The sequence below is a fragment of the Venustampulla echinocandica genome, assembly GCF_003357145.1.
Source record: "Venustampulla echinocandica strain BP 5553 chromosome Unknown scaffold_0, whole genome shotgun sequence".
Taxonomy (NCBI): Eukaryota; Fungi; Ascomycota; class Leotiomycetes; order Helotiales; family Pleuroascaceae; genus Venustampulla; species Venustampulla echinocandica.
The window spans coordinates 7,105,128-7,118,261 of NW_022474205.1; the positions used below are offsets into that span (position 1 = coordinate 7,105,128).

Consider the following 13,134-nt stretch of genomic DNA (forward strand, 5'->3'; position numbering starts at 1 on the left):
ATATCAACATCGCCCCCGAAATTCAAATCCCCACTGCCCCCTCAAAAGCTGCAACACCAGCTCTGAACCCCTGTTCCCACTCCCACTTCAACGGGCCCCTCCTTCCAGACTCCAAAAACCTCTTCTTAACCCAGATCTCCAAGCAGCCAATCTTATCCCCTCCCTCCCCTCTAACACTCTCCCCTAACGCCCCCTGACTCCTCATAGTAAAGAACGCCATAGCATCTGAAAAGCCGATTTCCCACCCTCCACCATAAAGCCAATGCTCAAAATACTGGCCGGGAGACGTCTGGTTCCAGTACCCCTCATGATTTCCTTTCGCAGCGGCGCCGAGTTCTGCTCTGCTATTCTGCGCATGGCTTGCACGGGCGGGGATTTCGTGGGCTGGAAGAGTTAAGTGGCCAGGAATGTAGATGTTTCCCTTTTTGGTCTGCTCTACGAAGCCCCATTCCCCGCCATCCATCCAGTCCATTTTCCACGTCCAGAAATATGATCCACCTGCTTTCTGCGCCCATTTCTGGCTTTGGGCATGGCCGAATTGCGTGACGAGGTGGTCTTTTTCTTCGGGTTGGACCCGCGACCATGTTTGCCCGTCTAGGACACAGCTCCTGTTGATTTATTAATAACTGAAAAGTATACGATGGTAAACGGGGTCAAGATGGAAATATAAGTACCATTCCCCAACAATGACTTGGGCTTCCCCTCTATCTGACAGACTCCCCGCCTTCCCATCCAACTCCCCCAATTCACCACCAATAGTCCCGATAATCTCCTGTGGGCTCTTGCTCCTATCTTCATCGCTGAAGGTATAGTACCGATGCGTATCAATCACAATCGGATTCGTAGGCTTCCCATGACCAGACCACAGATTCCTTCCCGTGACCCAATTCAAAGCGTCACCGAGATTCCACGCATCACTAACATAAACCGGGATGTTCTGGTCCACTTCAGCAATGGTGTTGATAGCATGCTCATAGAACTCGTGCATGCCGTGCGGGTTATGGCATGCTTCGTTCAAGATCTGGATCCCGACCACGTTATCTAGGCCCCGGATTTCAATTGCAATAAAGCGTAGAGCGTCTAGTGCCCGTGATAGATGCTTCTTATGGCCCCAGAGCGAGGCTTTTCCCTTGCTGGTGCCGGAATGCTCCTCGCCGTTTGCACCGCCGGGGAGGCCGTGCAAGTCAATGAGGATACCAATGCCGTGGTGTCGAGCTTGGGCTATGAGAGCTTTGGCTGCCGTCTATAGATTTATTGATCAGCACACTCTCTCGATATTATTCAGTAATTGTGAATGTTTCAGGCCTCTCAACTTGTATACCGACCAGACTTCAGCATCCTCTTCCCCTCCCCAGGGCAATACTCCAAGGGCAGTTTTCAAAAATTCCACAGAGAAATATCAAAATTGGTTACTCACCCAAGCACCCGAATAAACACTCTCCAACCCCTCCCACTCGCTGCCTTTACACATCTCTCTCAAATCTCCCATCATCCACCACCCAACAGGCAATCTAATACTGGTACCCCTCCCTTCTTTGACCAGGAACTCCCAATCCCCCTCATTCACAAAACCCCTCCAATGCTCTTCCCACTTCCTTCTCGTCTCCTCTACTCCATGTTCCTTAATTGACGCGGTGACAGCGTCGAGTTCACTACCGCCTTTGGCAGAGCCGGGAAACATGGACCCAGTAAGCCATCTCTCAAGCACAAAAGCGCTGCCGAGGTTGACACCGTGGTGGTATCTGTACCGAAAGACATCCGTAGGTGTAGGAGCTTGAAGTGTGGATGGCTGGTGGGATTCCTGAGGCGGAGGGTGAGAAGAGTGAGACTGGCCGGGGAAGAGATCCGAATCTGTAAGTTTGGAGAAGAACTTCTTCATTTTTGGAGCTTGGGGATTACAATAATGCTAAAACGTGAGCAAAATAGAAATCAATCAAAGTACGGTGAACTAGGGTGGAATGCAGAATTGTGGAAGAGGCATGCGTCGTCATCAGATTTTATTTGCCAAGGTAGTTGATGTAAGAGAATCTGTATGGGAAATCGGCCAAGCCAGCCTTGCATATTCAGTGCAACATATATTGTAGGTAATAGGTTGGCATGTAAATAACTATCAGGTCATCGGCTTCGTCATTGCACTAGCACTTACTGCTGTTTAAGTAGCGTTAGCCCTACCCGCTTATCCGCACAATGACCTGCACTCATCATGTTTCACTACCTATTTCAAGCTTTAATGTGGGGCTATGAACAGCAGTCTAATATAACGAACCTTTCAATTATTTTGCGGCATTATGAATCAGAGCAAATTACGACAAATACAGCAATTATTCCGCCTTCCACCTCCCCCCAGGTTCAGATTACTCCTAGATACCAAGACACTTGCAACCAAACGCCAAAATAATCCGCCTCCAGTCGGCTTTTTGAACCATTATCTCTATACCTCATGTGCTCAGTAAATCCTTGACACTTATTCCCCCTCTTGCACTGATACTTTCTCGAGTTCCCCTTCTATCAGTGTTGAGCATTAGTAAGGCAGCAGTGGCTTCCTGATCAAGATCCCTCTGCGGCAACAAAGCAGGACTCGGCAACGCCGAACCCACCGACGTAATGCTTCTCGAATAATCATACGCGGACGGGCCAAGAGCCGGGGATGTCGTCGAGGATGCGCTGAAGCTATAGTGGCGATGGTCCGTCGATGTAGACGAGTATGAGTCCTGGCGATGTCGGGAGTCCTGCGGAATAAGGGCCGGGGAAACCGATGGGCGAGTCGAGTTTACCATGGGAGTGGGATATGTCGGTGACGGCCCCCCCGAGCCACCCATCTCCACATCACCATCGTCAGTATATTGTCGGGGCGTGCTAATGGATTCACGCCTGGCGGGAGGAGGGAGGCTGCACTGGTCATTGACTGGTGTGGAATTTGTTCGATTATTCTCGGCCTTCAGCTTGGCCACACAGTCTTCTAGGTACCGAACGTAGTCGATAGATGCCTAGATAGGGTACGTCAGCGTTTGCTAACAATGATCCTAGCCATGGCAATAACTAACCTGCAGAATAGCCAGCTTGTGCATCTCCCCTGTACATGCAGGAATCATATCCTTCAAGACCCCAAATTCTTCATTCATTTTGGATCGTCTTCGTCGCTCGATCAGGCTATGTGCCGTCTTCCTCGCTATTTTTCGGCCCGCAACGCTCGTCGACGATGGCTGTTTTTTCTTCGAGCCTGATGTCGCCTTGGAGGGGGCATCTCTCGTGGTATCCTTAACGGACTCTGCTGCTTCTTGCGGTTGGCCTCGAGGCTTCACCTGTATTATTTTCCGAGACCTCGTTGGTGGTGGAGGGAGGGCGAAGGAGTCTTTGTTCGGCGGCTGCACCGCGGAGGAGCGTCGACGGGTCTTGACCGTCTCGCTCGCAGGAATCGCAGGAGGGTGATAAGACGAAGCGGACGATGCCTTGGACGAGGTGCTTGATGACGACGGCTGGGACTCCATTCTTGTGCCCGCGGCTGGCACCGCGGGCGGGGGAAGTTCGAAGGACATCTGGAGGGACCCGAACCGCGAACCATCCTGCCCCTTGATTTCCACCGAGGAAGCAGGCGTTAGAGGAAGCTGCGGGTGAGGCATTTTATCGTGTGTCTGGTAGGCGTGGGCAGAGGTAGAGGCTACTGGTATGGGGGTTTCGTTCTGAGTTGCTGCGGTAGGTAGTCTTGAGTGTCTGCTCAATTGAGGGCACATTGACCTTCACGTACGACGAGGCTAACCAATTGAGAAATTATAAGGTTAGATACCTAGGTAGACACCGACGCCCAGCAGAGTAGGAAGAGACGAAGATATGGGGTATGTAGCAAACTGAAACAGATGAAGACGACAAAACGGAAGAGGGGAGGAACCACTTGAGACCAGACTGAGGGATCTGCCCGAGGACATTGCGACTGAGACTCGCGGTCGCCCAGCACACCACGGGTCCCGGTTGAAACTTAACTTGCGTCGTCTGGTCGAGTGCGTGCTGCGATAGCACGGAGCAGCAATAATCGCGAGCTCGCTGGTGATAACAGAACACCGCTGAGGCCGTTGCGCTGTCGCGTGCTCCGTTTGATTGGAGCTGAGGGCCTGGCGACTTGGACAGAGACAGATGGAAGATTGGCCAGTCGTAGCAAAACGTGCCCGAAGCCCGAGTTTGGGGCAGTTGGTGGGGTATTGCCGGGGTTCACCGCTTGTGGCTGTGGTGGCTGTGGTGGCTGTGGCTAATAACTGTTAACTACACCAAGGTACGAAGTACGAAGTAGGAGTATACAACTCGCGCTACGAAACCATCCCCGGGAAGGTGGACGAAACCGTGGGTCACAGTCGTCAGTAGGCATTCCCCGCTGCGTGTCTCCAAGGCCAATCCCAACGAGGACAGCACGAAGTATTACAATGATTATATTCAAGTTATTCAACTATCTAGCCCGTCTCAAAGTGAGACTATTCCTAGAACCAGCCCCCCAATGTCTAGCCCAAATTGAGGTATTCAAGTCGCCCGAATATCTCAATTGCGGTGAGATATTCAAATGAGAGACGTCATTACAAGTTTTCCATGTTGCGTAGTGGAAGTGTCGTCTGGCGCGGCAGCAGGCGATTGCCCGAACTCACGAAAGAGATGAAGCCATACGCATCATCCCCATCTGGCAACATGGTCCAAACCTCTAACGGCATGGAAACCAGCAGAATGAGGGCCGAGTTCGTATCGAAAACCCCCTCGGTGGATATCTGGGTTTTCGAGATATTGGATGGCAAGTTGCTCGTTAACCAGCCAGTCCACTGTCCAATATCTGGCGTAGTAACGCCGTTGTGGTCTGACAGGCGAACCTGAATAAGGACGCGTTCATCCTTTGGCTGCAAAGGCCCAATAATAGTTGGGTTTTCAAACGTAGAAGCCCCGAGTTTTGACAGGGCTATGCTGTCTCTGCCACCCTTTGCGACATGCAGTGGGCATGCCGTGGCCTCGGCGGATGGTTTCGTGTTGCGATGGATCTCCGCATAAATCGATGCCGCCGATGCTGGATTGCCGTTGAGTCGTTTGAGTTCGGTAATCAGAAGCTTCGAGAACGACGTGGGGGGAGCGCCTCCTGTAGCAAAATGCCATGGTAACGTGGAGGGCGCGCCTCCTGCAACGGTATGCCATGTTGATGCGGCGATGACCTCTGGGCCGGTGGTATTTTCCACAGCAGTGGACGAAGCATAGCAAGTGTCCGAAATGAGGAGGGCGTCCGCATAAGTGTCTCTAATGTAAGCAGTAGCATCTTCATCCCAATCTATAGTTGGTTTGGAGAGGCTCCAGTTGATGTCGATATCACTATATTCACCACTAGAAGCCGTTAGTAACGTCGCTATAGAAGAAATAACTAAAATGAAATGCGTCGGGTCATTGGAGATTGGACTTACGCGAGGACACGTTCACCACGGGGATTTATATAAGCAGCGTGCCCAGAGTACACCACAATGAGCAGATTCCCTGGTTGGTCGTAATCGTCTGAAAATCTTTCCATTCGTTTGCGGAGCTGCTTGCGAGTGTCATACTGCCGAATCGTGGCGTCGATAAGATACTTTTCCACAGTGTATCCGTACACTGAGGTGAAGATTTGGCACAATTCGTCCTCTAATGGAGCAACCCCTGTCTTGTCGTTTGACCAATGCATAGCCAATACGAAAACGCCATTGTAGGGTTTGATGTTCGGCGGCAAGCTCCTGTTCGCGGCGTTTTGGAGTTCGGTCGCGAATTGCTGCATGCTTTTTCTATACGTCTTCTTGTCATATCCATGAATTGGCTTCAGCCCCACGTTGTTCGCCATGATGGCTGAGTGATTCATATTTGGCGTGGATAGTTGGAGTAGTGAGCTGGAAAAGATTTCAGGATAGAAGATGAGGGTGGAAGGAGTGAGTAGACGATGGAAAGTGAGTGGATGATGGAAAGTGAGTGAGACAATGGAAAGTGAGTTGGAGTATAGAAAGCGAGTTGGAGGATAGAACACCTCTTAAATAACTTGGCAGTTTGAGTCATTAATGAAATTCACTACTAGACGGGTCCTATACAACAACTAGGTTTCCCGTCATAACTCGCGATTAATTCATCATCCTGACCACAATAACAATCATATAGCAGTACCGTAACCTGGTAGGCAAACAGGGGTAGCAAACCTCTTACATCTCATAGCTTTAATACCTATATAATGACATAATCATGACTATAATTATAATCATAATCGCACACTAAGAGTTGGTACCCGGTTGGCACTTCTCTGGAAGCGTTAAGTTAAACCTACCCGTTGGGCCGTTGGCCTTAGGTCTCCCGCTCTTACCCCACAAACACAACACACAAAACACTTTTAATAGAGTCATATAAGGGGATGTGTTAATTAGGTGGATGGGAAGTATGCCTAGTTCTGACCTAAAGGATAGATGCGGTAGGGAACAGGTAGGTAGTACATATAAAAAAAGCTATGCTCGACTATATATCAAGTTTGTTAAGCGGTTACTTATATTATATATAGTAGTACAACTAATTAGATATATGTCTTTTTAGCTGCCAATAGTACTGTATAATCGTACAACTAAAGAAGACTTCGTCGTGTGATTATCACGTGACATATACTATTCGCCCTACTACTTATTGTCAATACCTGGTTCCTTCCTCACGATGCTGTTCTCTAATAGGATCTAAAATAGATTTTGCGGGGGTTTATCCCGTGCATACCAGTACTATCATTTCGCACAGCGCTGAAGAGGAGAGACAATTGCTAGGCTATATACTCCGTGCAATATAACATACCTTTCCGGCACCTAGACCTGAACATCGTAGAAGAGAATTTCATAATATTCATTATTATCATATCAATTTATCCTTCCTTTGCAACTCAAAAGTTCCTATCCCTTTTAATGCAAATTTTCCAACCCCCTTCCCTCTTATCTCCCAAAATCCATACCACCCTTCACCATCCTCCCCAGAATCCACAGATCCCTCAAACCTCATTACTGGGATACTCCACCTTGGTCGTGGAAACAAACTCCTCCTTAATACTCCTCATGCTCACAAACCTAGCCAGCAAATTCGGGCTCCCCGCCTTATCATTCGTGCCACTAGCTCTCGCGCCGCCAAACGGCTGCTGTCCAACAACAGCACCGGTGCTCTTGCAATTGATATAAAAGTTCCCAGCAGAGTTCCGTAGCGCGTCCTCGGCGAAGCGGATAGCTGCGCGGTCGGTGGCGAAGATGGAGCCCGTGAGGCCGTACTCGGAGGTGCTGTCGACGAGCTCGCAGGCGGCAGAGAAGGCTTCCACGGGGGAGGTGGTGTCGTCGTAGACGTGCACGGTGAGGATAGGTCCGAAGAGTTCTGTGGAGAGGAGGTGGTGTTGTGGGTTGTTTGTGGCGTAGATGGTGGGGTGGATATAGTATCCCTTGGAATTGTCATGCTTGCCTCCAACCAGCAATTCGAGCTCCTTGTCCTCTTTCGCTGCGTCGATGACGCCAGACAGCTTCTTGAAAGATGCTGCATGGATGACTGGGCCGATGAAGTTCTTGTAATCTGTGGGCTCTCCAATTGATAGTGCGGAGGCCTCCTTGACTAATATTTCCTTGAATTGCGGCCAGATTGACTTGGGAACGTAGGCTCGGGATGTGGCGCTGCACTTCTGGCCTTGGTATTCGAAAGCCCCGCGAACGGTGTTCAAGGCTGCGTTCTCAACATCCGCCGATGAATGGATGAGATGGAAATTCTTCCCTCCAGTCTCACCTACTATGCGTGGATAGCCTTGATATCTGCCTTCAGCAACGCCGGAGGCAATGGAACCATAAAGTTTGCGGAACACAGCGGTGCTGCCGGTATAGTGAAGCGCTGCGAGCTTCTTATGCGCCAAAACGACCTTCGTAACCTCCTCGGGGTTTCCAGGGACGAACTGGATGACATTCTTTGGGAGACCGGCCTCCAGGAAAATGTTATACAGCAGCCAGTTGGATGCAATAGCAGAATCCGATGGCTTCCATACAACAACATTCCCCATCAACGCCGGCGCACCAGGTAAATTGCCTGCGATGGCTGTGAAATTAAATGGTGAAACAGCATAAACAAATCCCTCCAAAGGACGGTACTCAACCCGGTTCCATACCCCAGCGGAGTGGTGCGCTGGCTGCTGTGCGTATAACTCCTCAGCATACTGCACGTTGAATCTCAGAAAATCAACCAGCTCGGCAGCGGAATCGATTTCGGCTTGCCATGCATTCTTCCCCTGGCCAAGCATCGTCGCAGCCATAATTTCGTATCTGTATTTGCCAGCAACCAAATCTGCGGCCTTCAAGAAAATCGCAGCTCGGTCCGAGAAGGGGAGAGACTCCCATGCTGGCTTCGCAGCGAGCGCCGCATCGATGGCCGCGGAGACATCGGAAGGTGAGGCATTGGAGTATGAGGCGATTGTGGAGGAGTGATTAGATGGGTTTTGCTGTGTCAAGATCGTCGAGGTTTTAATCTAAATGGACTGTTAGAGCCCATACTTTCATCATAATGATGAATAAATGGAGCTTGCACTGACCTCCTTGCCTCCGATAACTAGTGGAACCTCTAAGGGAGCTTTCTTTTGAAAGCTCTCAAGGGCCGCTGTGAGGCCAGCTCTTTGGGCGGATCCTTTGGCATAGTGGTGCTACTTCCAGTTAGCACCTCCCCCCCAATAATCAAATGCACTTAGATGAATGAATCCTCCGTCTCACTTACGTTTGGCTCATTCAGAATCTTCGGGATCTTAAAAGAAGCAATGGTCGACATCTTGGAGCCGTGAATGCGGGGAATGCGGGGGTTGGTGGCGGGATTAGCTTGCAAGCGACGATTCAAGTATTGAAGGCTCCTGAGGTTCAAATTGGAATTTTTAGCGGCCATAGGCAGAAGCTTCGAAGGGCTTCTAATTTGTTAATCCGCAACGAGGATGATGGAATGTTGCAGTGAAGATAGAATGGATGTTTGCACCTGAATTGTCTGTTGCTTTTGTATTGATGAGGAAGCTCCCTGGAGCTCAGCGTGCTCGCTTTGCGGCGGCATAAGAGAGGGGCAGCGCTAGTCAAGGAAGCTCGAACCCCCTTGTTGCCTGCTTGTCTTGCGTCCTTTATCGGAGGTGTCGGTCGACGATAGATGATCATTACGCAAAAAAAGTGTAATCCTCCGAAGTACGCAGTATCAATGCTCCCTTAAGCCACAAAAATGATAAGAAGTGGGAAGATCCCGGATGTCTTGGCTAGGATGACAACATCTACAGCCAAAAAAAATAATGGAATCAGTTGCGTTATATAAATTCAATTGGGTGCAGGCATACCGTGTTTTTTGCTCCCCAAGAACTCCTCAATCCAATCTTCAATCTCCAATGACATAGCGACGTATCGCAATACTTTCAAACTCACTGCTGCACTATCAATCGTCTGCGATGCAAAGCGAATGCTGGAGTTATCAATAAGTTTTGTATTCTGTGGTTTTCTATTTTAGAGAGAAGCACTACACAACCAGACCAGAGAGCCCATTACTCCCCGCAAATCCTCCAGTCCTCCCTCCATAGTCGACGCAAAATGCCGCTGAAGTCCAACTCATGGTCATTGATCGACACATGATTCGCATTCGCATCCCTCCTTATCCAATCCCATTACGCCAGACCTGGCCGAAGCCAAGCTCATAAATAAATCATTGCCTCCTGATACCTCGTGTTGCTGATAGGGTATATGCTGTTCCCCCCCCTCCCCCATATGTCATGAACATTAACAAATGACACTGTAAATGCCATCTTGATTACATTAAGTGAGTGTCGTGCCGTGTCCGGCAATGCTAGCAAGCGCTGAACATGCGAGCAAAATAAAAAAGAATATTGTTACAGATGATGGAAGCAAGAAGCGCAGCCGCCTGGTATAGATAAAGATGAACAAATCCGAAAAAACTCCGAAAACAATGCTTCTATTGCTTCTCTGAAAAGTCTGCTGGAGTGCTGTTCGAAAATTGGAAGGTCTTCTGCTTGTTCATTGAAGGCGAAGTCGACATCGCCATGGAATACTGGCCCTGGGAGTCCGGAAAGGAGTACTCCGAGTTACTCTGTGTTGAGAATGCGTACTGCGGAGACTCATCCAGGTACTGAGGCGATTCCTGGCTAAAGATCAGATCAGGGTTATTGAACTGACCGAAGGCCGGCGTGACAGGTTGACTTAAATTCGCGAGATATGTTGGTTGAGGCATGTGCAATTCCCGAGGGAATATTTCTTGGGCAGGCGTAAACAGAGCCTCGTCGGGCGCCTCGTAACCCCATCGCTTCTCATGGTACTCGGCGGTATTGGGCCATGCATTGCCTGTTTGCACAACCATCTGGGCCTGTGGTGTCTCAGGAGGCGACGCCAAATTCTGGTCGCCTTCCATCGATGTGAAGCAACCGGGCACAGCCGTGTTAAATACAAAGTTCATGCTTCCGTCCAGTGGCGATGCAGTCGACCTTGTGCCCTCCTTGACGAGTGTCATTTCCCTATCTCGTGGAGACATCGGAGTGGGCGGGGCCAGACTGCTATTGAGGGATGAGAGCGCCGTTAATGAGGGCGGGTTCCGGATGCTGTGGAGGTTGTGTTCCATGAAAGTGTCGGCATCAGCAAAACCACCCAGATTTATGGGCGACCGTTGCGCGGACTCAATGCCGCCGGACTTGCAAATCCGACCAGACATGATGTTCCGGTTAACTCCCGCCGACACAATACGGCGCATTGGCGAGGAAATTGGACTTTCCCCCGGCCGACGGAAGCCATCTGGATGAGATACTGTCCTTGGTCCAACGGATGGGCGACTTCGCAGCGTCTCGGCGGTCAGCGCAGCGGGTTTAACCGCATTTTTACGGCGCGAGGCGATATCTGTTGGTGGAGGTGGTGCTTTGAACTGGGTTGAAGGATCGGGCAGGCAGTCGGAGGATTCGTCAGATTCCGCGACATCGTACGTAAAGTCAATTGCATGGTTTGCTCCATTGGCCTCTTCGGGACTTTGATCATTCCCCGCGTCGTTGGAGAGAGCAAGGCCATGGTGGTTCGCGGCAAGCAACTGGGATGGGAATGTGGCCATCATATGCGAACCGTTGGTGTCCGACCCGGACGACGTCGGATACGCATTAAAGGCGGCGTGGGTTTCAGCATTTCGGTCTGCCGGGGACGCTCCAACGTCGTTGTTCGATGGAGGCGAGGTATAAATATTGTTGGAGAATGTGGGTGGGTATGAGTAGCTCTGACCTCCATCAAATTGGGCCATGGAACTTTCCGAAGCAGGGAATTGAGCCCGGTCTTCGTTCGAGGAATCGTGAACAAGGCAATCGTCAAATGCCGCCAAATCACCCTGCTCAAAAAAGCCATCCTGAAAGTCCTGGTGCGAGGCGGCTTGCGCGGCAGCCATTGTCCGATGAAGGGATTGGATCGTCGCGGTTGGGGGATCTCTGTATTGAGGGTTATACGAGGCAGCTGGCGGTGGTGGGCCCGTTATTACGGGGAAAGATGCCGATTGTTGCTGCATGGGCAGCCGCTGACCATCGTTCAGGAACCCATTGCCGCCGAAGAATTCTGGGGATGAGGCCGCGTCCGAGTACGCCAATGCTGCCTCCCCAGCCTGTGCAGCTTCGTAGGCCGCCTGCTTCTTTTCTTGCTTCCGCTTTGCGCGGCGGTTCTGGAACCAATTCTGTGTATTATTTAGCAAGCAAACTCTATGGCAACCGCTCCTCATGAACATACGTTGATCCGTGCTAACTCTACCCCCATGTCTTCGGCAAACCCACGTTTCGTCTGGGTCGTGGGCTTGGGGTTCTTCTGAAATTCACGCTCCAGGATGTCCACCTCATCCTTGCCTAGACGGGGTTTTGTCTCGTTCTTCGTCGCCGAAGGAGCCATCCCCATCATTGAGGCGGACTGGTGCGCCATGGCGTAGTTATTTATATGTTGGGCGTCGGGGTACGCGGGAAGTGCTTGCGAATAGCGCTGGAAAGATGGATCGAAATAATCCATATGCGGAATCATTCTGAACCGAAACTCGAACTCGAGGTGCTAGAGATTCCCCCGCGCTCTGAAGACCGAATTATCCCCTTTTGGTGAACAGGTGCCGATCCGATTGAGGTGTTGGTTGAAGTTGACGACCGCGAATAATCCGAGTTATCACGATCGAGAAGTGTTTTGGTCAAGTGTCGCTGAGAGCGAGTCGAGTGGGATCCGAAGGAAGGGAAGTCGAGCGAGAGGCTCGCGCGAATAGAGAACAAGAGCAACGTAGAATGAGCGTGGGTAATTTAACAAAGCAGCATGTAAATCGATGCGTGGACGAGCCAAACCAAAAGTCCTCCCGCAGCCAGACGAATGAATGGAGGTGGAGGTGGAGGTAGGATTGCTGGTGGAGGGGAAGCTCAATTGTAGATGCGGCGTTGTAAACAACCCGAAGCAAGGAGGGCAAGGGAAGGCCAAGATCCTGCGCGAGAGTCAAAAAATGGGGTTCTAGGGAGGAAGGTGGGTTCGGAGCGGTGTTTAAAGGAAATGATTGACATACGGAGGAACTGGCAGCGCTTAGAGGTGCTGGCGGGAGATCTGTGGCTGTTGCTTTTCTGGCACCCAAGCGCTCTCACTCACTCACAACACAACACAACACGGGGCGCAGGAGGAGTACTTGTCCGGAGTTGGTCCCGCGTAATTTGTACTTGGAGGAGGGCGAGCGAGCGCGGCGCCAATGGTGGAGCTTCTAGGACGGGGCGGACTCGGGGCGAATGTGGATGAGGATGAAGATGCGGATGCGGATGAGGATGAGGGTGTAGATGAGAGGGAGAGCAAAAGGAGGAGGAGGAGAGGTCCGAACAAGAGGAAGGCCGTGTATGTGTATGTATGGGGAGGAGGAGGAGCCAGCAGGAGAGCGAGCGAGCGAGCGAGAGAGAGAGAGAGAGATCGCAAATCTTGGAGCATTCCGGTAGGGTGGTCTTTGCTTTACAGTAAGTAAGTAGTAAGTGCACAGTAGTGGACCGTGGACTGTGGTGGACTGTGGAGGGTCGTCGTGGTGTCAAGGGCCGGCCACCGCTGTCGTGGCTTGGAGCCAGGGGGGAGGGTTTCGAAGCACCGGGGGGATGTTGCTTTGGGGGCCTGAGGG

The 13,134-nt window shown here is 51.0% G+C and overlaps 5 protein-coding genes across 5 annotated transcripts; all 5 read right to left on the reverse strand.

The window, feature by feature from the left end:
• Positions 1-22: 22 nt before the first annotated feature.
• On the reverse strand, positions 23-1,879 carry BP5553_02228 (uncharacterized protein; the record flags this gene model as incomplete). Its single annotated transcript, XM_032010851.1, has 3 exons — positions 23-608; positions 675-1,243; positions 1,418-1,879. 3 exons carry the CDS (start codon positions 1,877-1,879, stop codon positions 23-25), a joined length of 1,617 nt encoding a protein of 538 aa, XP_031874905.1.
• Positions 1,880-2,438: 559 nt separating this feature from the next.
• Positions 2,439-3,620, reverse strand: BP5553_02229 (Uncharacterized protein; the record flags this gene model as incomplete). The annotated part of the gene is made up of 2 exons (XM_032010852.1): positions 2,439-2,987; positions 3,045-3,620. 2 exons carry the CDS (start codon positions 3,618-3,620, stop codon positions 2,439-2,441), a joined length of 1,125 nt encoding a protein of 374 aa, XP_031874906.1.
• A 939-nt stretch (positions 3,621-4,559) lies between these two features.
• BP5553_02230 (uncharacterized protein) lies at positions 4,560-5,827 on the reverse strand (the record flags this gene model as incomplete). Its single annotated transcript, XM_032010853.1, has 2 exons — positions 4,560-5,343; positions 5,421-5,827. 2 exons carry the CDS (start codon positions 5,825-5,827, stop codon positions 4,560-4,562), a joined length of 1,191 nt encoding a protein of 396 aa, XP_031874907.1.
• Positions 5,828-6,994: 1,167 nt separating this feature from the next.
• BP5553_02231 (Delta-1-pyrroline-5-carboxylate dehydrogenase 1) lies at positions 6,995-8,787 on the reverse strand (the record flags this gene model as incomplete). The annotated part of the gene is made up of 3 exons (XM_032010854.1): positions 6,995-8,494; positions 8,558-8,665; positions 8,737-8,787. The coding sequence occupies 3 exons, from the start codon at positions 8,785-8,787 to the stop codon at positions 6,995-6,997; spliced, it is 1,659 nt and encodes a 552-aa protein (XP_031874908.1).
• Positions 8,788-9,954: 1,167 nt separating this feature from the next.
• BP5553_02232 (Uncharacterized protein) lies at positions 9,955-12,029 on the reverse strand (the record flags this gene model as incomplete). Its single annotated transcript, XM_032010855.1, has 2 exons — positions 9,955-11,694; positions 11,748-12,029. 2 exons carry the CDS (start codon positions 12,027-12,029, stop codon positions 9,955-9,957), a joined length of 2,022 nt encoding a protein of 673 aa, XP_031874909.1.
• Between the last annotated feature and the right edge of the window lie 1,105 nt (positions 12,030-13,134).